Below are 21,158 nucleotides of genomic sequence, written 5' to 3'. Positions count from 1 at the left end.
ATCCTCCTTTTCGGAGGGGACACTTAATCAATGAAAGATTTGTCTTATCCAACTTCGTTCCTCGCTCTGCCCCAAACACGCAACAAGGAGCATTCACACGATCGTCTGCTACTGAAATTCACACCAGGACAAAAAAGAAAAGGCGTTATTAATGTGGCTCCCTGCCGGTGCGCCAAAGGAAGTACTGGGGCCAAGTCCCTGCCCTTTCTTGGTGGAATTTCAGCGTGCGGGCTCACCTCCTCCGCTTCGCACCTTTGTGGGAGCGGTGAAGGGGCCGCGCCTCCAGGAGGAACGGGAACGCGCACGCTGCCCCCTTAAGCGGGAGGCTGGACTCGGCAATCTCCGCTGTGGGGCTGGCCGGAGCTGCCCGTCGGTGACACGCGTTCCTGATGGGCGGAGTTGGCTCTCCCGCGCCCTGCCTTGCCCTGCCCTGGATGTGGGAAAGGGAGCAGCCCAGGCGCGCTCTCTTCGCCTCCTTCTCGGTGGAGTCGAGCAGCATGGATGCGGGCTCTGGCCCCATCATCAGCCCAGTCTCCCATCTCCAGGAAGGCCCTTTCAGCTGCCCCATCTGCCTCGACGCCCTCAAGGACCCGGTCACCACCCCTTGCGGCCACAACTTCTGCCTGAGCTGCCTCGGGGCGCACAGGCACCACCCGGGGGCCGTCGCGGCGGGAAGCGGCGCGCCAAGTAACTCCCGCTGTCCGCTCTGCCAGGAACCTTTCCCGGCCGACCTCCAGCTCCGGAAGAACCACACCCTGGCCGAGCTGCTGCAGGTCCGGCAACCCGCCCCGAGCAGCCCGGGGCTGGCTATGGCCCCCGACAAGCCGCCGGAGCCGTGCGCGCCCGGCGACTCTTGCGCGCCGTCGGAGGACGCGCCGCCCGAAGAGGTGCTGTGCGACTTCTGCACCGACGGGGAGCGCGCCAGGGCGGCGCAGTCGTGCCTGGTGTGCCTGGCGTCCTTCTGCTCCCCGCACCTGCAGCCTCATCTCAAAAGCCCCGCTTTCCAAGGCCACCGGCTGGTGCCGCCCTTGCGGCACATCGAGGAAAGCCTCTGCAAGCTGCACCTCAAGCCCCTGGAGAGCTTCTGCCGGACGGACCGGAGCTGCATCTGCCAGCTGTGCAAGGCCCAAGAGCACCGGGGCCATGAAGTGGTGGCGGTGGAGGTGGAGCGGGAGCACGTGGAGGTGAGTAGGACGGTCGCCCGGCCGTCCAGGCACAAAGGGGGCCCTTTGTGCAGCCTCGCTCCAGGGGCGCGGAGGGCGGGGACACTCCCCTACCCTAGGCTGCAGTGCGCGGAGATTCCTGCAAACTTCGCTCACCAGTTCCAGCCCGGGAATAACTGGAAGAGGGTGGGAGGGTGGGTGGGTGTCGGCCACTGCTCCTCCTCGACGTGTTAAATTTAGGAGCCTTGCTAGGGACTGGTTGGGAGAAGCTGCCTGAGGCCGCTGCAAAGTGACTGGCTGGCAGGTCCCTGTTGGATGGGACAGCATAAATAAAAAATGTCCAGTAGCACCTTAGAGACGTGTGTATCTGAAGAAGTGTGCATGCACACGAAAGCTTACACCCAGAATAAACTTAGTTGGTCTCTAAGGTGCTACTGGACAATTTTTTATTTACTGTATTTCCACTTTGTCAGACCAACCCGGCTACCTACCTGAATCCAGAAGGATGGGACAGCAGTTTGTCAGGTGCCTCAAGTTATCTGAAAAGCAGGCACCTTATTTCCTAAAAGCTGGCACAGGGGGAGGGCACTCTGTGTCTGCTCAGAAACACACTCCTCGAACTTTTTTAAAATAAACATTTTTATTATATTTTCCACTTTGAATATCCAGTCCAATTCCAAATTATGCAAATTATGCAAATATCGATTAAACAATTAAACCAAATCTTCTGCCAAATTATACAATTCAAATCACTTTCCATGCTTCAGACTCAGAAGTGTGAGCTTGTTGAAAGACCCTTCCCTGTAAGCTTTCAGAATTTGAAGCAGTGTGTAGTTACTCTGAGGATAGGAAGGCAGAGCAGTGCTATCAGTGCAGGACCTTGGGGCAATGGTTTAGGGTCCAACTCAACAGAGTGAGAGGAGATCCCCACCACCACCAAACACAGAAGGGCTGGCTTACTACAATTAGAAGTAAGTGAAATAAGACACACAACCGTCTGCAAAGAGGATACATGAACAGGAGAGAGAGAGAGAGAGAACATGTGTTGGATTTGGTTCAGATCCTCACTCAGCCAGGACGCAGACTTAGTGACCTGCTTGGACCAGTCACTGCCTCTTAGGGTGCTGTAGCTTTGTGGAAGTGTGTGTAGGCAGGGGCTTAACCCCTGGCATCTCTGGAGAAAAGAATACCAAGTAGCTCAGCTGAGGAACAACTTCTGCCCTGAGATGCTGAGCAGCTGGTGCCAGTAGACAGCACTGAGCCAGATGGACCAGAAGGCCGACTCAGTAGACGGCAGTTAAGCTGGCCCTACCATTAGGCCGAGTGGGGCAGCTGCCTTAGGCGGCTGACTTTTGTTAGCAGGTTGTTACATTTGAGGTTATTTTTACTGCTACCTGTATTGTATTTCTACTTGTGGGAGTTTGTGCCTTGGGTACCAAAATAATGTTGCCAGCTCTTGGTTACTACAGTACTTATCTTATCTTGCAATTCTGGGAGAGGGAGGGTTGCTGTTCTGCCTGGGTTGAAGTGGCACTGGCACAGCCCTATCTGGGAAATCTTTGGAATGGCATTGCTAAGGAATCTGTAAGGCTAGGTCGTTGATCTGGAGGAGGGTGTGAGTAACTGGAGTATGTGTTCTATGGACAGTGCTACTACTTAGGGTGTTTCAGGATGGTTTCAGGTATACATGACATGTTTTAAGCTCAGGTTTCTGACTTAATTATGTCTCCCCTGCCATGGCTGTAGGGGCGCGGGTGGTGCTGTGGGTTAAACCATAGAACCTACGGCTTGCCAGTCAGAAGGTCGGCAGTTCGAATCCCCGCAATGGGGTGAGCTCCCATTGCTCGGTGCCTGCTTCTGCCCACCTAGCAGTTCATAAGCACATCAACGTGCGAGTACATAAATAGGTACCGCTCCGGTGGGAAGGTAAACAGCATTTCTGTGCGCTGCTCTGGTTCACCAGAAGCGGCTTAGTCATGCTGTCCACATGACCTTGAAGCTATGTGCCGGCTCCCTCGGCCAGTAAGGCGAGATGAGCATGCAACCCCAGAGTCGTCTGTGACTGGAAGGAGTCCCACTGAATTCAATTGCATTTACTTTGGTTCGGGCATAAATAGAATTGCATTGTAAGAGTGCATATATAGATGTGCTGCATCTGCTTTTTAACCTGATTCATAATGGAAAGGGGGACTAATCAATATAAGGTAAAAGGTAAAGGTAAAGGACCCCTGGAGGGTTAAGTCCAGTCAAAGGCAACTATGGGGTTGAGGCGCTCATCTCGCTTTCAGGCCAAGGGAGCCAGCATTTGTCCACAAACAGCTTTCTGGGTCATGTGGGCAGCATGACTAAACCTCCTCTGGCGCAATGGAACACTGTGATGGAAACCAAAGCACACAGAAACGCCGTTGACCTTCCCACCATAGCGGTACTTATTGATCTGCTTGCACTAGCGTGCTTTCAAACTGGTAGGTAGGCAGGAACTGAGACAGAGCAACGGGAGCTCACCCCGTTGTGTGGATTTGAACTGCCAACCTTCTGATCGGCAAGCCCAAGAGGCTCAGTGGTTTAGACCACAGCGCCACCCACATCCCTTACTAATCAACATAGCAACCATCTGACAGCTGTCTAGCACAGTTGCATCCATTGCCGCACTTCTGATTGTGCAGCTGGGAGTTCAGTAATTTTCCACGGATCTGCAAGTCCCCAAATGCTTGATACGTCATGTGAGGTACATGCATGTGTGAGCTCAGCTCCTCTGAAGCTATGCAGTATTCTGCAACTAGTATTTTTGGGCTTATGGGGATGGGCTTTGCCAAGAGCTACCAAGAAAGACAGGTGAATGCTATGTGCAGCCAGGACCCAGAGAGGAGAGCATTGGGAAGGGATTTGGGGAGCTGGTTGTTGCCATGGTTAAGCGCTTAGAGCCCGAGAATCTAGAAGGGGTTGTGAGGTAGGTAATAGGATTGTAGATAATTGATCAGGGAAGAACATTTCCTTTTAAAATTGCAATGTTCTGAAATTAATAGACCATAGAGGTTTTTATTTAATTGGGCTGCTGTCCTAATCCCAGTTATTTGGGAGTAAGCCACACTGAGTTCAGTAGGGCTTATTTCAGAGTCGACGTAGTTAGGATTGCAGCCTTAGAGTTGTCTAGAGGTTCTGGAAGAAGGTGTCTGGATTTCTGAATTTATGGGTGGGGTCCAGTCACACACCCACATCTCTGCTTCTGGTGCTGTTCTGTGCTCAGCCAACGCCTAGAGAGCTTTCCAGTGAAAGCGGGTGGGGTAGGGGGCCTGTGTTTCCCAAACCCTCAGTGAGATGTTCCTAATGCAAAGACAAACATTTAGCTGAACTTCAGCCTGGCCTGCCAGATTACACACATGCAAACAATTTGTTGCTTTTGGATTTGGGGAGGAGGCTAAAACAAAAGTTGCGTGGGAGGAGGGTGTGATTAATTCTGTGCGCCTGTTAACTGGGCCCAACCAGTTTCTGATCTGACTGCCGCGCAGTTGCACCAGAGACTCATTTCTTCCCCTTGCCTCTCTTTCCCACAGTGGCTCAGACCGGCTTCTTTATTTCACTTGGCTCATCTCCCAGGTTCCGCTCCTTGCTCCGTTAGCCCTTTGTGTTGCGTTGAGACGGGGCATTTTTTCCATCGCTCCCCTTCCCAGTTGACGCTGACTCATCTCCTAGATTTTCACTTGCTAGTTTTTAATTGAGCTGTCAGTTTCGGTTTAGCTCATCCTAAAGCTCCGGGTTAGTTGGGAAACCCCATCTCTGTGTTCTCTTTGGGAGAGATGGCTAAACTTGGAAAGGCTCACTGCAAGCAGTACTTTACAACTCCCTAAAACAACTTCGTTTCAAGGTTGTTATTCTTAAATGGAGCATTTAAGGGTGGAGGATACTTCCGCAAATGGGAACTCTCAAGGGACCACACAGAGCAGGCAAGCTCCCATTGCATCACAACACCATTGTTTCTCTAGTCTCAAGGCCGACTGAGATGCCTCATACCTAGTGATGTGAGGGGAGAATATTCTCTGGAGAATATTCTCGAGGATACAGTACATCACTACTCGTACCTCAGGATGCCCAGGAAAATGTTTTCCTCAGTGTTCACACTACTCTTGCGACCCATTACATTAAGCCAGAGGTGGGGAACCTTTTGCCCCTCATGTTCTAGGACTCCCAACTCCCACCAGCCGCAGCCAGAAATGATGAGAGTTGTAGTCCAGTAGTACCGTATTTGGAGGTCTACCGTATGTCTTCCTGATCTCTGAAGGGAGTACATAAAAAGTTAGACAAAGCACTGGCTGTTAACATGCTTTAAGCCAGCCTCAGGGAGCCTCAGGCCTGGAGCTTGAATGGGGCCCCTCAAACCTCTTTGTCTGGCCCTCAGGACTCTCTTCAAGCCACACCCCCTCCCTGTTCAGCCTGGCTGGGAATGGGTCCTTGAACTCTTGCTTTCCTGGATTGAGGAGCAGAAGAGAAAGAGGTGCACAAAGCTAAAATTCATATTTATTGCTCTTCCTACTTTGGCATCTGACAAGGCTTACCACCAGCATGTGACCCCTGAAAGGCCGCCCAGAGGAAAGATGTAGCCCTCTGGGTATAATGACATGTAATGTACCATAACTGATGCTATGATCACACCCGAAAAGGCCTGCTTAGAGAATGTTGCTTTCTGTTCATTAGCGTGGGAAGGACTCTGATACTGCAGTCTGTTCCAGTACCTCTGGCATGTAGCATAAACCCTGCAAAAGGGATTAAAGCTACATCAGCCACAGGCAGGACAGCTGTGGCTTTCAAAGTATAGGTGCAAACTCCCTAAATGGGTGCCAGGTGGTCACATTTAGAACATGGATGGGGAAGCAGTGGCCTTGTAGAATAGAATAGAATAATTTATTGACCAAGTATCAGCCATACTTGGAATTTTGCTTTGACTACATTGCAATGTTAAAAAAACCCAAAAAAACACACGTACGGTACCTCATACAAACACTATTCCCCTCACAATACAACAGCACAGCGAGAAGACCCCATACCACCAACTGGCCTCCCTTCCGCCCACAACTACAGATTCAACAATTTGATGGCACAAGGAAAAAAGCTATTCCTGTGCCTAGATGTTTTTTTATATAGAGTCCTGTACCGATGTCCGGATGGGAGTAAATCAAACAGGTGATGACCAGGATGTGAAGGTCTACAGCAATTCTTCGCATCTTGTACTATAGCTCCCATCATCCCTGACCACTGGGCATGCTGGCTAGGGGTTGGTAGGAGTTGGAATCTCACAGCAGCTGGAGGAGCACCACCTCCACATTGCTGTCGTAGAGACACAGAAGTGGGGTGTTTGGGGCAGTCTCTAAAGCATATATCACATCATGGGAGGAGTCTAATAGCATGGTGTAACAATGGAGGAATAAAGTTAATCAGGACAGAGTTAGTTGAAGGGGTTGAAAAGGCAATCTGAAATATTGCATACAGTGGTACCTCTACTTAAGAATAACTCTACTTATGAATTTTTCTACTTACAAATGGAGCTCTCTCCGCCATCTTGGATGCGGTTTAGATAGGATATTTTCTACTTACAAATTTTTAGATAGGGTTGCTTCGACTTATGAATTTTTTCTCCCAATGCATTCCTATGGGATTCGACTTACAATTTTTTTTTACTTACAAATGTGTGTTCGGAAAGCATTAAATTCGTAAGTAGAGGTACCACTGTATAAGCTTTGAGCAAAACATTTTAGAAACAGTCCCAGCGGCAGGTGGGACCCATTGGGAGCCCAACAGTAGAAAGAGCCAATGATTGGCAGAGCCAACTAAGTCTAGATTTGTCTCCATCCTCCTCCCTGCTGAGGTCGACAAGGGCAACAATGAGACCAAGGATGAACAAGATGGCAAGTCATGCTGCCCCCTGAACTGGCTGTAAGTAAGAAGGATGCAGGCAGGTGGGGGCTGGCAGAGAGCAGGCCGAGGTTGGTGGGTAGTTCACCTTTCCCCCTAATGGACCAGCCTCCACTGGACAGTCCCATGGCTCACTGTGGGGAGCACTCTCTTTGCGTACAAAAGGTCTCTGGTTCAGTCTTCGGCAGCATTTCCAGCTGAAAGGCATTCCCGGGTAGCAGGGCCAGGAAAGACTTTGGCACAAGATGCCAGAGAATGGCTGCCAGTCAGGATAGCCACTACTAGGTTTGAAGGACCAATTGTCTGGAGCTGGTATGAAGTCAGAATTCCAGACAGTGAAGTTCTCTCCTGCTGCCAGACAACCATAAATTGACCCCAGTTCTGTTATGGAGCCAGAGCAAGTCTGTAGCTGATGAACAGAAGGGAACCCGTCTGTTAATTACCTCCCCCTTCGCCCGGAATAAAATGTTATCACTCCTGGTGGAAGGGAAGAGGCAGAGACTTTCCTGTGTGGCAAAAATAGATAGGGTTTGGCTTGCTGTCAAGGATTCCCATGCCTGGGATGGCTTAAGCAAGTTTTATTTATTTTCATGGCGGCACACCTGAAAAAAATATCCCTTGCATGTGTGAGCGCATGCATATATGTATGTTAGTCAGAACGCACTTAATCATTCTTATTGCTGCATTTATATTCCACCTCGAGGAAGGGTAGCTTGTTTTTCCCACCCCTGCCTCTATTTTATCTTCGTGAGAAAAGTACATAGGTTGGGCAGTTAGTTTAGGGGCTGAGAGGAGATTTGAACCCTGGTCCTTTAACAACACCCTAACTAGTACACAGCACAGACAGATTGGTGCTGAACATGCCCCAAAAGAAATAGAATTTTTACCTTATTGGCCAGTGTCAAATCAAATTGTTCATGGCTATTGATGCTAGCTCTGCTAAATGCTAGCAATTTTATGTTCTATATGTTTATATAAATTAGCACATACGACTAAGGAACAAGTATTCCCTGCTTTTGGAAAAGAAGCAGCTTTTATGACCAGAAAAAATAATGCCATTTTTTTTGTTAAACCATCTTGGCTACATCTCAGTTAAATCCCTTTCCTTCCCTCTCCCTGGGTCTGCTTAAAGAGATCAATGGGTTAGTATGGCTTCACCAGATAAGCCCTCTCCATGGCACTTTAATTTCCTTGCTTTCTGGTCCGGGTGAGGGTGTTGATGCAATTTGGGCTGTGGCTCTTGCTTTCTCTGATAGAGCTACGATTGTTCCTTTCCTTGCAACCCTCTCAGTCTGGTCTTTATCTCACTCCAGCACATTGTTTAAATGGAGTTTGGAGCCACATGACAGTAGCACTTTGCTCTTTTTAGCTTCCCAGAATTGGGCATGTTTCCAGTCAAAATTAAAATGTCAGACAGTTGGGAAGACCGCTTCCTTTACAGGTCTTTAAAAGTAGACAAAAGATTGTTGCTTTTGCAAAAACAAAACAAAACCAGACACACGCACATAATACATTACAATAACATTTCCAAACACAAACCAACTCATGTTTGGGGTCAACATTTGATAGATCATCAGGGGAAAGATTTGTTTCAGTTTAGATTACTTTGGCCTCGTTCACATATAACACTAAGCCATGGTTTAATCAAAAACATTGTTAGCATTGTGTGAGAGACCTGCCTAGCCATTTAACTGTTATTTGTTCACTGACAACAAACCGTGTTTTATTGTTGACTTATGAACCTTTGTTTTACTCAGTGTTTTTTTAAAAATAAAAACCAAGGTGCTGCTACTCGTATCTTGATAAAAGTGCCATGGGTGCCAGCACAAAATGGCTGCCATGAGCCACAAAAAATGTGTAACAGTATTCAGTACCTGTGAGTACTATCACACACACAAAAGCACTAGTTTAGCTATGGCTTGGTGTGTAGTATGTGAACCCAGCACCCTTCTTCAATCATGGCTTGTTTGGTTACTCCACCCCGGATGTTCACCAGGTTACAAAGGCATGAGAGAACATGAGCTGGAAAACAAAACTAATCACCCTCATCATCATCTCCTTGACATCTGATGGGAGGGCGTTCCACAGGACGGGTGCCACTACCGAGAAGGCCCTCTGCCTGGTTCCCTGTAACCTCACTTCTTGCAGTGAGGAAATCACCAGAAGGCCCTCGGTGCTGGACCTCGGTGTCTGGGCTGAATGATGGGGTGGAGATGCTCCTTCATGTTTAGAAGGCTGAGGCCATTTAGGGCTTTAAAGGAGAAATGTTGGAGAAATAAGCTGTGGTGGTTAACTCATGGTTTGTTGAACAAACCATGGCTTAGATTTATGGGCTAGCGGAGCCTTTGTCAAGAACAAATATATAATAGGCAGGAGAGACAATAAGGGCAATACGTTATGCAGAATGAATGGACAGGAGGGAATATAAGGGTTTTGGGGAGCAAGGGCAATCAGGCACAGTGCAAAGTGAAGCCTCATCATTACCACCTTCAAAGAACTTGTCCTTTTTAATCTTTAGAGTGGTGGTGGGGGACTCTTGGCTCTCCAAATGTTGCTGGACTCCCAACTCTCATCAGGCGCAGCTAGCTTGGCCAGGACTTATGGGGACTGGGAGTCCAACAAAATCTGGAAAGCCAGAGTTCCCCATTCTTGCTTTCTAGAAATAGATTTAACGGTGAATATTTCTCTACATGCATGAGGACTGGAAGAGAAATGTATTGTTTTCTGTCAATGCGAGGTGACATTCTGATTCCCTTTCTTCAAAAGGCCCAAAGACCCAAAATCCTGAACAGCGTTGAGAATCAGTTGGATGAACTTGGAGTCACTATTGCGCAGACAAGGAGGACTGTGGACCTCATCAAAGTAAGATGGCTTCAGTCTGGATGTTGATCACACAAATACATACACACACCGTGCCCTGTTCTTTTCATATATTTCCATGTCATTGTCTCCTGGTGCCAAGGGGATCTGGGCTGTCTCTCGGCCTGGGTATCGAGAGGTGGTTTATCCACTGATTCTGATCCAATTCTGCTGCAGTGTTGGGAGTTTTAATTAAAGATAACATGTAAGCAAAGAACAAAAATCCTCTTCCATCGATGCACTCGTGTTGCACAAATATACAAGTTTCCTGAGAACTGGATCACACTGTGCTTTTCCTAGGCTGTACCACTTCAGACTGCAGGTGTAGGATCACATTTTTCAACGTTCCATCAGACTGGGGGAAACTCCATGCCTGTAAGAAATTAGCATGTCCAAGGTAGCCATTTCCATGACATGCTACATTTCCACTTGCAGAGATACCCTCATTTCTGGCACTCAGATAAAAGACAGAAGAGCATATAGTGGCTTAGTGAATTTGGCAGCAATGGGAATTCCCCCCCCCCTAAAGTTTGCCTTTTTGCACGTTGTGGTCCTGATAAAGATTGGAGGGCCTTAAAATGGAATAATCCAGACATGTTTCCTGCATTCAACAACATACCTAGTCTGGCTTAAAGTGGGTATTTTTAAGCAATCAGATCTTGAAGAAGATTTGATTGCTTCTGCCCTCCCCCACCTGGCCAACTTTAAAAGGAGGATCTGGACTTGTGCATGGTTTTTTGGGGATGGGGTGGAAAAATATGCAATCTTCATGGATGTTAATTGGTATAAAGCTGTCTCTGTTGCGTTTAGGGCACTGCTCAGAAAGAGAAGGAAAAGGTCAGCAAACTCTTTGCCGAGACGGCCAGGGTCCTTGCAGCCTTTCAGAAGGAAGTCCTTGGCTTCATTGAAGATGGGGAAAGAGCAATGCTGATTGGAGCAGCGGAGGAGCTGCGGCAGAAGGAAGAGAGGCGTGACACACTGACCGAACACAAGCGGAACCTGGAGAAGGTTCCCAGCACAGACACCATCTCTTTCCTGCAGGTCTGTGCCCCTGAGTGTTATTCCAGTAGAGAGTCACCCCTAAAAGCGCTTCATTCCTTGCCTCTGGGCAGATCCACGCCATACATTGAAAGCTCATCTAACAGACATTAAAAGCACATGACTTTCCACAAAGGAATCCTGGGAACTGTAGTTCCTCTCACAGAACTACAGTTCCCAATGCCCTGAAGAAACTACAATTTTATTTCTTGACATTTATATACCGCCCTCTACCCAGACATCTCACAGAACAAAACCAGAACACAAAACCACAAAAGATATACAGTAATCAAAATAAAAACAACAACCCAATAGCCCCCCCCCCCAAAAAAACCCCACACAGCACCTTTTAAAAAGGGCATAGGATGTAAATCAGTTCAAGCAAAGGCCTGGTTAAAAAGGAACGTTTTTGCCTGGCGCCTAAAGGTGTATAATGAAGTTGCCAGGCGGACTTCCCTGGAGAGAGCATTCCACAGACGGGGAGCCACTGCAGAGAAGGCCCGTTTATGTGTTGCCACCCTCTGGACCTCTCAAGGAGGAGGCACACAAAGAAGGGCCTCAGAAGATGATATCAGGGTGTGGGTAGGTTCATATGGAAAGAGGTGGTCCTTTTGGTATTGTGGTCCTGAGCCATTTAAGGCTTTATAGGCCCAAACCAGCACTTTGAATTGGGCTCGGAACCAGCACTTTGAATTGGTAGCCAGTGCAGCCGGACCAGGATTATTTTAATAGTAGTAGTAGTAGTAATAATAAATTTTTATTTATACCCCGCCCTCCCCGGCCAGGGCTGGGCTCAGGGCAGCTAACACCAAATATGAATTACAATAAAATGTAATAGAAAAAACAACAAACAACAACCACCAAACAGTTAATTAAAGTACGGCTTAAAATGCAGCTTAAAATGCAGCCTCATTTTAGTAGTAGCCCATAAATCAAGACCATAAAGGGAGGAAACATCAGATATTCACCCGAGCCAGCTATCCATGCTGGTCCTCATGGGCCAGCAAAAAAGCCAAGGGAAAATTTATATACCAAATCCCATATAAGGGGTCAGAGTAAGTATAAGCCAAAGGCCAGGCGGAACAGCTCCATCTTGCAGGCCCTGCGGAAAGATGTTAAATCCTGCAGGGCCCTGGTCTCTTGTGACAGAGCGTTCCACCAAGTTGGGGCCAGTGCTGGAAAGGCCCTGGCCCTAGTTGAAACCAGTCTAACCTCCTTGAGGCTCGGGACCTCCAAAGTGTTGTTATTTCTGGACCTTAAGGTCCTCCGTGGGGCATACCAGGAGAGGGGGTCCCGTAGGCACAAGGGTCCTAGGCCACATAGGGTTTTAAAGGTCAAAACCAGCACCTTAAACCTGACCCTGTACTCCTCTCCATTTTACAGAAAGTAATGTGCTTTCAATGTATGGCAGGGATTTCCCCTCTCTGGAAACAGTAAAAAAGGGGAGGATTTTCGGAGAAGTGCTGTGCTCTCTAGCGAGCTGCAAGTGGAGAGTCTGATTCAATTTGTCCATAATTTTTTTATGGGCAGATGCTGCTTTTTCTGGCTCCAGACTGGTGATTTTTGTATAGGAAGGTGGGCATGCTCAGACGCTACAGGGGCAGGAAGGTAGGACACAATGGGCATTTGTCTTTTTCACCCCACAATTTGTAGGCCATTCATTGATTTTTGATAGCCTTCCCCAGTCTGATGCCTTTTTCAGATGTTGTTGGACTACAACTCACATCATCCATGACCATTGGCCATCCTGGCTGGGGCTGATGGGAACTGTAGTCCGGCAACATCTGGTGGGCACCAGGTTGAAGAAGGGTAGTATGCAGTCACAGGGCTCAGTCCTATCTGGATCTCTGCTGGGAAATGTGCCCTCATCCGCTGTGTAAGGGCCCTGGGTAAACGGACCTTATATAGGGAGGACGCTCTGCTGAGCTCTATGTTCCTGGATCCACATTTGGAACAGCAGCATGCCAGCATCTCCTGCCAGTGTAACTGCTCTGTCCCCCTCCCTCCCTCTGGTATGTTTCCATGTCACAAACAGCAGCCATAGGCTCTCTGGTGCTCAGGAAAGAGGTGGCTCTGTGGAATGAGTCCTCCCACCATTCAATTGCTGTATATCCCCCCCCTCTTCCCCCCCTTTTTTGGCCCAGGAGTTCCAAGCACTGAAAATAGCCACCGAAGAGAAAAGCTTCTCATGTGCAAGTTTCCCCAAAGAGCTGAGCTTCATCAAATCCAGCCAGGCCGTGCTCGCTGTGAAGGAAATGCTAGTGAACATCTGCAAGAACCGGTGGGACCAGCTCTCAGGGAACGGAGACGAAGGACCCATTCTTTATGGCATGCCAGAAGGTCTGTAGCAGACAGAATATCCTATCCTTGCATTCCATGTAGAGCGCTATGCATTCTGCAGTGTTTTGATTACGGAATTCTTTGCTGACTCTGATAGCTACCATGCGGTTTCTGCAGAAATTATTAGTGCCCAGCAAATGCTAAGAATCCACTGTCTCCATGTTGCTTCCTTGCCTTCTGCCAGTTCTCAGGATCTTTGCTTCAGTATTTTACCTTCTCCCAGTCTTTTCTCAAAGCTTGATATGCAGCTGGGGTACCCAGCCTTATGCAAATTCAGGACACTTGCATCAGCTTCCATTCACTTGTTGAATTTTGCTTGTAGACATTTGCTGCTTTTAACATGCAGTAAAAACTTTGCGACATTAGAACCCATTAGGCACCATTTACATCATGGAAGTGGGAACCTGCTGCTCTCCAGATGTTGTTGGACTTTTTCGCCATCATCTCTGGCCGTTGGCCATGGTGGTTGGAACCGATGGGGGCTGGAGTGCAGCATCATTTGGAGGGCTACAGGTTCCCCATCTCTGCTTGACATCTTCCCCTTGATGTTGGCATTTGTACCTGCCTAAATTAATGTCAAACGGGACGCGGGTGGCGCTGTGGGTTAAACCACAAAGTCTTGGGACCCAAGGGTCATCGAATCCCCGTGACGGGGTGAGCTCCTTTTGCTCAGTCCCTGTTCCTGCCAACCTAGCAGTTCGAAAGCACGTCAAAGTTCAAGTAGATAAATAGGTACCGCTACAGCGGGAAGGTAAACAGCATTTCCATGCACTGCTCTGGTTTGCCAGAAGCGGCTTAGTCATGCTGGCCACATGATCTGGAAGCTGTACGCCGGCTCCCTCGGCCAATAACGCGAGATGAGCACCGCAACCCCAGAATCGTCCGCAACTGGACCTAATGGTCACGGGTCCCTTTGCCTTTACCTAAATGAATGTCAAATGCCAGCAGTCTCAAAGGAAGAAGATGTTTCAGGCTACAGCCTCCATGTCAAAGCACTGCAAGTGGTGCAGCTGTTTTGAAATTGCATAATAACAAGACTCTCTTAAATTGGTGTTGGGTTTCTGGGCCCTGTGCCTCCCGCTTGGGGTTGTTTTTTTTAAAATGAGGTTTCCATAAAGACTCAAATAAATCAGAAGGCAACAAACAGACATCACCGGGTGTGGCCAGCAGTGGTTTGGGGAGGATGTCCAAAGTGGCTTTTCCTTGAAACAGAGCCTTGTCTTTCAGAACACAAGGGAGGTATACAATTGAAGCTCATTCTCCTGCCAGAATTGGAGTGGATCTTGCTGGCTTAGTCCTCAAGTTCAACTGCTCCCTAAAGAAACTATTGCAACATGTGACTACTAGCCTAGCATCAGCTCTGTTCTGTTCAGGGCTTCCCCACCCTCTCCCATACATGCCCCATGTTTCAGGGAGGAGTAGTTCCTGGATAAGGGATGTGGGTGGCGCTGTGGGTTAAACCACAGAGCCTAGGGCTTGCCGATCAGAAGGTCGGCGGTTCGAATCCCCGCAGCGGGGTGAGTTCCCGTTGCTCAGTCCCTTCTCCTGCCAACCTAGCAGTTTGAAAGCACATCAAAGTGCAAGTAGATAAATAGGTACCACTCCAGCGGGAAGGTAAATGGCATTTCCATGCACTGCTCTGGTTCGCCAGAAGTGGCTTAGTCATGCTGGCCACATGACCCGGAAGCTGTCTGCGGACAAACGCCGGCTCCTTCGGCCAGTAAAGCGAGATGAACGCCACAACCCCAGAGTCAACCGCGACTGGACCTAATGGTCAGGGGTCCCTTTACCTTTACCTTTTACTTCCTAGATACTTACCAGGGAGTTTGCACTAACTGCTTCCTGGTCACAGTGTGCTGCCACTATCTCCAAAAGACCCAGCCAGAGGCAGAAACAAGACATCCATGAGAACAGTGGAACAGTCTCCCTCTGGAAGTTGTGGATTTCCTTGGAGGTTTTTAAGCAGAGGTTGGGTGGCCATCTGCCATAGATGCTCTGTATCCTGTATTCCTGTATTGTAGGGGGTTGGACTAGATGACCCTTGGGTCCCTTCCAATTCTACGATTCTATGATAACTGGGCACCACCACACAGAGCCCTATGTGGTGGTGGGGAGGCTGAAGGAAGGAGAGTAGAGATGCAATCAGGGTTTGCAGACCCAGAAGAAAAAGTTGTCAGGGTCCAGCAACTCTGTAAAATGTGTTTTGTGTTGTTGTTTTTTGGATGAGCACAGGACCACAACACAGTTATGAGCAGAGCCCTCTGCTGGCTGGCTTTGTAGTAGCACAAGGACATGTTAGGATCTTGGATTGTGGGATAACATCCTGTGGGATTTCCCTCGTCTGATTACAGTGGTACCTTGGTTTACAAACACAATTGGTTCCGGAAGTCTGTACTTAACCTGAAGCGTACTTAACCTGAAGCGAACTTTCCCATTGAAAGTAATGGAAAGTGGATTAATCCGTTCCAGACGGGTCCGTGGAGTACTTAAACTGAAAATACTCAAACCGAGGCGTACTTAAACCGAGGTATGACTGTAATAGGTTTAAGAATCTAATCACAGCAGTCCCATTGATGACAAATGAATTTAAGGTAAAAGATGGTTGTATGGAATACTACACCTGCGTCTGATCAGCCAGGATACTTTCTAATGAACAAGCCTCTTTTCCTTGTGTGATGGGTTGGTTTTTTCCTTTTCCTTTTTTGCTGTCTTTTTTTGTTGAGGTAAATTTTTGACAATTTCCTCTCCTCACAGTGACCATTGAGCCCCCGATTCCAGAAAAAAGCAGCAATCCCGCCTGTTTGGAGTCCCGAGATTATTTTCTCAAATGTAAGACCATTTTATTGTATGTTTTATCTCCTTTGGCTTTTGTTTCTTTGCTGATGGTGTAACTTTTGGCAGACGGCAGATGTGTTGCAGACAGCAGAAATGTCAGCCCACACAAAGTTAATTATGAGCACAGTCCAGTGAAAACAAAAGGCTTGAGTATTGTTTTTAGAAAACGTTCAGTGTCTCAGTTACTGGTCTTTACTGGGCTAGCTAGGTTTAGCTGAAAATATGGGGACTTAAACACATGGGCAAAAGATTCCTGGATTGCAGGGGGTTTGACTAGATGACCCTTGTGGTACCCTTGTGCGGCATGATTCTATGATGCCTGTAAAGCTACGCCACCCCCTTTTCCGGTCATAAAGAGGCACATATTGGAGGAGATGGAAAACATATTCAGTTCTATCACTGCATGAAAGGGGGGAAAAATAAGGCTATGGCATAAAAAAGAGATTTACGTTAAATATACTGTATATCATAAGGACTAGAAACTGGATTTTAAAATATTTTTTAAAAAGTAAATCTGGGGAACTGAGCTATCAGTATTTAAAATGCATTTATATGGGGAGGAAACGAGAAACCTTGAAAGTATAGAAAACAGAAGGGGTCTCTGAAATCAGAGTGCGGTACATCTTTGCTCCTTGTTTCCATAGCTCTGCCACTCTCTGCCTCTAAATGACTATTACACTCCATGCCCCATCTTCCCACCTGCTTTCCCTATTTCACCTTCCCAAAACACACACACACACACACATAAGGTGCAGGAAAACATTTTTTTAAAGAAACCCAATCCAGCTAAAGTTTGTCATAGGGCTAAACGGCACACAAGTGGTATGCACAAATTTAAATGTAGTTAGGAAAAATCCAACCGTTTTTGCAGAATATGTGTTGGTTGCAGCAGTGGAGTTTTCAGAACATGTGGTTGTATCCAGCACTGCTGTTCCACTCATGCAACAGCTTTCTGCTTGTGCAATGCAATTATGTTGTTGTTGTTGTTGTTATTGTTGTTAATATACCAACCTATACCCGGAGGTCTCAGGGCAGTTCACAGAAAAGATCAACATAAAAACCACAATATTATATAATCAAAATAACAACAATTTAAAAAATAACAACCCCCCCCCAAAAGAGCCACATTTTAAAAGAGCATAGAGTGTCAATAAGATCAATCAAAGGCCTGGTTAAAAAGGAACGTTTTTGCCTGGCGCCTAAAGGTGTATAATGAAGGCACCAGGCGAACTTCCCTGGGGAGAGCATTCCACAGGCAGGGAGCCACTGCAGAGAAGGCCTGTTCTTGTGTTGCTACCCTCCTTTTCTCCTTTCCCCTGCAGTCCCCCGCCATGATAAGGGACCCTTTGGAGCATTTTTTGTAGGGTGGGGTGCAGAGAGAGGAATGGGGAAGTCCCATTGCATAAGCAGAACATCACTCGTACAGCGTTAGATCCTACCCAAGACTCCTAAGCCAAGGGTGCATAAGTTCAGGAGACTGAATGATTACTGAGGAGCACCAACCTCATTGATGGTATGTTTCAGTTTTGTTGTCCAAGAAGACACGATAACTAATACTGTGTGACTTCCTTGCTCCGCCTTCTTCTCGCCTTTCCCCACTCCCCACAGTTGCCTTCATCATCGACTTGGACAGCGACACTGCCGACAAATTCCTCCAGCTGTTTGGGACCAAGGGAGCCAAGCGGGTGCTGAACCCCATCGCGTACCCCGAGAGCTCGACCAGGTTTGTCAACTGCGAGCAGGTGCTGGGCGAGAACTTAATGAACCGAGGCAACTACTACTGGGAAGTGGAGATCATCGACGGCTGGGTGAGCATTGGCGTCATCACGGAAGGCTACAACCCGCAGGAGTCCTATGACAGGGGCCGCCTGGGCAGGAACGAGAACTCCTGCTGCCTGCAGTGGAACGGGCAGAACTACGTGGCCTGGTTCGGTGGCTTTGACTGCGTGATACAGCAGCCTTTCTTCCATACGATTGGGGTGTACTTGGAGTACTCGGAGAAGGTGCTGACCTTCTATGGAGTCAAGGATTCCAAGATGACGTGCTTGCAGCAGTTCAAAGTGGCTCGCTTCAAGAAGGGCCATTTTGACCCCTTCCAGAATAAGATCAACCACCAGTTTCCGGCGCTCTTTACGCACAACCTCAAGCCAGCCTTCTTCCTTGAAAGCGTCGATGCCCACATGCAGCTTGGGCCTCTCAAGAAAGATTGTGTTTCGGTGCTGAAGCGACGGTAACTCGTTCCGTGTGCGGTAGAGCAGGAAAGGAATGGGTAAAGAGATTTAAAACGGGGTCTTTCCTAGAACAGCATGTCACTTCCATGATACAGGGTTACTAGGCTCTTCACCCATATATCTGTCCCTGCTACCTTTTGAGTCATTTGACTAGTGCCTTTAAAGATAAGGGGCCTTTTCCGTGTTGGTCTTCTCTCTCTCTCGCCACCTCTTCGATTTTTAGTCATAGTTACAGTTTGTTCACACTGAGCTTAAACTCGAAGACCAAGTTTGTTACCTTTCACCTGCTGTTTGGGGATTTGGAGAGGATTGATTCTAGTCTGAACTTTCATTTTCTGTATTAATCCAATGTATTTAACACACACACACACACACACATACACACACAGTTTCCTGATTCTGTACTCATCAATTCTAGGGCTTCTTCCTGCTCTCTTAGCCGGGGTGGTGGTGGCGGGGAAAATATCAGTGTTACTTTAAGACAGGAGTCAAGATGTTGTTGGACTACAAGTCCCATTACCCCTAACTATTGGCCAGACTGACAGGGGTGGCTGGGATTTGGAGTCCCCTAACAGCTGGCGAGCCACAGGCACCCCACCTCTGGCCCAGCTTGTGAGGAGTTACAAATTTTTCTGTGGGCACTGAGCCAAATCTTCTGATTTAAACTGCTGTTCTCTAAGATGGGAGCTGGTGGTTGAGTTGAAACAGACGACCTTCTTCTGTTTCTAGGCTATCTTGGTTTTAGTAGATAATTACAGTTCTTCGTATAAATTGGGAAGGATGGAAAAATAAAACTTAGCTAGTTCAGAGACAGAACTGATTTTTACCATTTGAAGATTATTATTTTTTATCTCATGGATTCCCTGACATTAACTGAATTGCTGAAATGCTTGTGTCTTTTATTAGCCCCGTGGTCTCAGCATTATGGTTATTTTCTGCAAGAGTTTTCTTCCAGTTATTCAGTTTGTTGCCAATCTGCCAAGGGTGGATCTTTTACAAAATAAATGGCAGCATACTGGGTGAAAAATATTATGAATTTGGTGAAACATGATGGTTAATTGTATGAGTTCACTCGTCCCTGCTGTCTGGGCTCATGCAGTTCTTCCTGCCTACCAGCAAGAAACGGTGAGGTCACCAAAGTTATTTTCTACTTCCCCTAATGGAAATAACTACAGCGCAATTGCTCACAATAGCAACACACACACACACACACACACACACACACACACACACACACACACACACACACCATCATTGGTCAGCATATGTTTTGGCGTTTTCATCTTTCAGCCAGATACTAAATATGTTAGTTTGACTTGAGTTGAACAAGAGACTCTACTTCCTGGTAGATATGCCTATAAATGCAGCCCTTACAATTTCACCTATTGCCATTGGAACTAGTTATTGAAAGAATACCACAATGATAGTGTGGTTTCTGTATTCTTACTGTATTCTTAAAAACACTTTGGGGATAAACTGGAACAATAGGAAATTTCACACTGAACCAAAATTGGCTGTATTAATTGTTCCTCCATGAGCAAAACAATAAAGCCAGTATATTTGCTTCCTTAGGTAATTCTGTGCTGCTGTTCACCCCAATTTTGGGTGGTGGTAACCTTTCTGCTTTGTTTTATTATTATTATTAATAATGCACAGTTGTATAATCTAACATGTGTGAGGAAATAATAAGGAAAAAAGTTTAAAAGAATCTAGTTGCCATTAAAGAATATGCAAACATATCCTGGTTTGTTTGTCTTTCTTTGCTAACCTCAAACAAATGAACTTACTTTCTGCAATGTTTTCAATCAATACCAGTTTACTATGGGCAAATAATAACACTTTTGTGGATAGCAGCAGCCAACTATACAGTATAAAGTTTGCACACCTATGTGTCTACTTTTATTTTTAAATAAAATGAGGGCTTTATTTATTCGATTCATGCAGCATGTACATCCTCTTTGAAGAAAACAATCTGGATTAATTTCATAAAAATGCCTTGCAACTTTTAAATTCTACCACAAAATATCATAGTGTGAGACTTGTGATTACTGTAACACAAAATTTTCTAGTGCCATCATGGCACTACAAAATTTTCACTAAAGTCAAGCTCAGCTGGTAACGCAACCTGAGTAACCTTCATTATCCACATTATATAGATTCTGCCTTCCATGAAAAATGGGAATGGATACAGCCTCTGCAATATAATTGTTTTGCAGTAAAAAAATCTTCACGCTCCAGTTTCTCATTTGTTTTGGCTGCTGCCTGTGATACTGGAATAATCTCACTGCAATAGCCAAGCAACTTCCCATAGCTACAGTGCTGATGGTGTAGCTGTCATAGCTGCCAAGTTATCCCTTTTTTAAAGGGATTTTCCCTTATGCTGAATAGGCTTCCTCGCGAGAAAAGGGAAAACTTGGCAGCTATGGTAGCTGTTTATAATGCCACAAAGCAAGTTTTAGGATCAAGTTGTAAGGCAGTGAGCTTAACACAAACCGTCACTGAAAGTAATGACCTCCTGTGACCTTCCTAGGACTCTGGGCGGATTATATCCTGGTTTTTTACGTGACAACACATTAAATATAAGTATTAAAAAAAAACAATAACAAGGTCAATTAAAGTGATAAGAAAAATAAAAAATAAAAATGCAGTAGAGACTGCGTAAACACAATTAAAATAGCAGAATATACCATATCTGGTTTGAGTGTCCTATTTTAAATTTATGGTTTTGTAATAGTTAAGTCTTTATTAGGTTATAGGGTGCTAAGGCTACAGTCCAATATGTATG

The 21,158-nt window shown here is 46.7% G+C and overlaps 1 protein-coding gene across 1 annotated transcript; it reads left to right on the top strand.

Moving 5' to 3' along the window:
* The first annotated feature begins 200 nt into the window (after nucleotides 1–200).
* TRIM47 (tripartite motif containing 47) lies at nucleotides 201–20,112 on the top strand. The gene is made up of 6 exons (XM_060271837.2): nucleotides 201–1,184; nucleotides 9,837–9,932; nucleotides 10,740–10,970; nucleotides 13,112–13,307; nucleotides 16,062–16,136; nucleotides 17,751–20,112. Exons 1-6 carry the CDS (start codon nucleotides 390–392, stop codon nucleotides 18,374–18,376), a joined length of 2,019 nt encoding a protein of 672 aa, XP_060127820.2. The 5' UTR covers nucleotides 201–389; the 3' UTR covers nucleotides 18,377–20,112.
* Nucleotides 20,113–21,158: the final 1,046 nt, after the last annotated feature.

The sequence above is a fragment of the Zootoca vivipara genome, chromosome 2 (genome assembly GCF_965207765.1).
Source record: "Zootoca vivipara chromosome 2, rZooViv2.hap1.1, whole genome shotgun sequence".
Taxonomy (NCBI): domain Eukaryota; kingdom Metazoa; phylum Chordata; class Lepidosauria; order Squamata; family Lacertidae; genus Zootoca; species Zootoca vivipara.
Note: the sequence above shows the minus strand (reverse complement) of the source record. Positions and strands in the feature narration are given on the sequence as shown.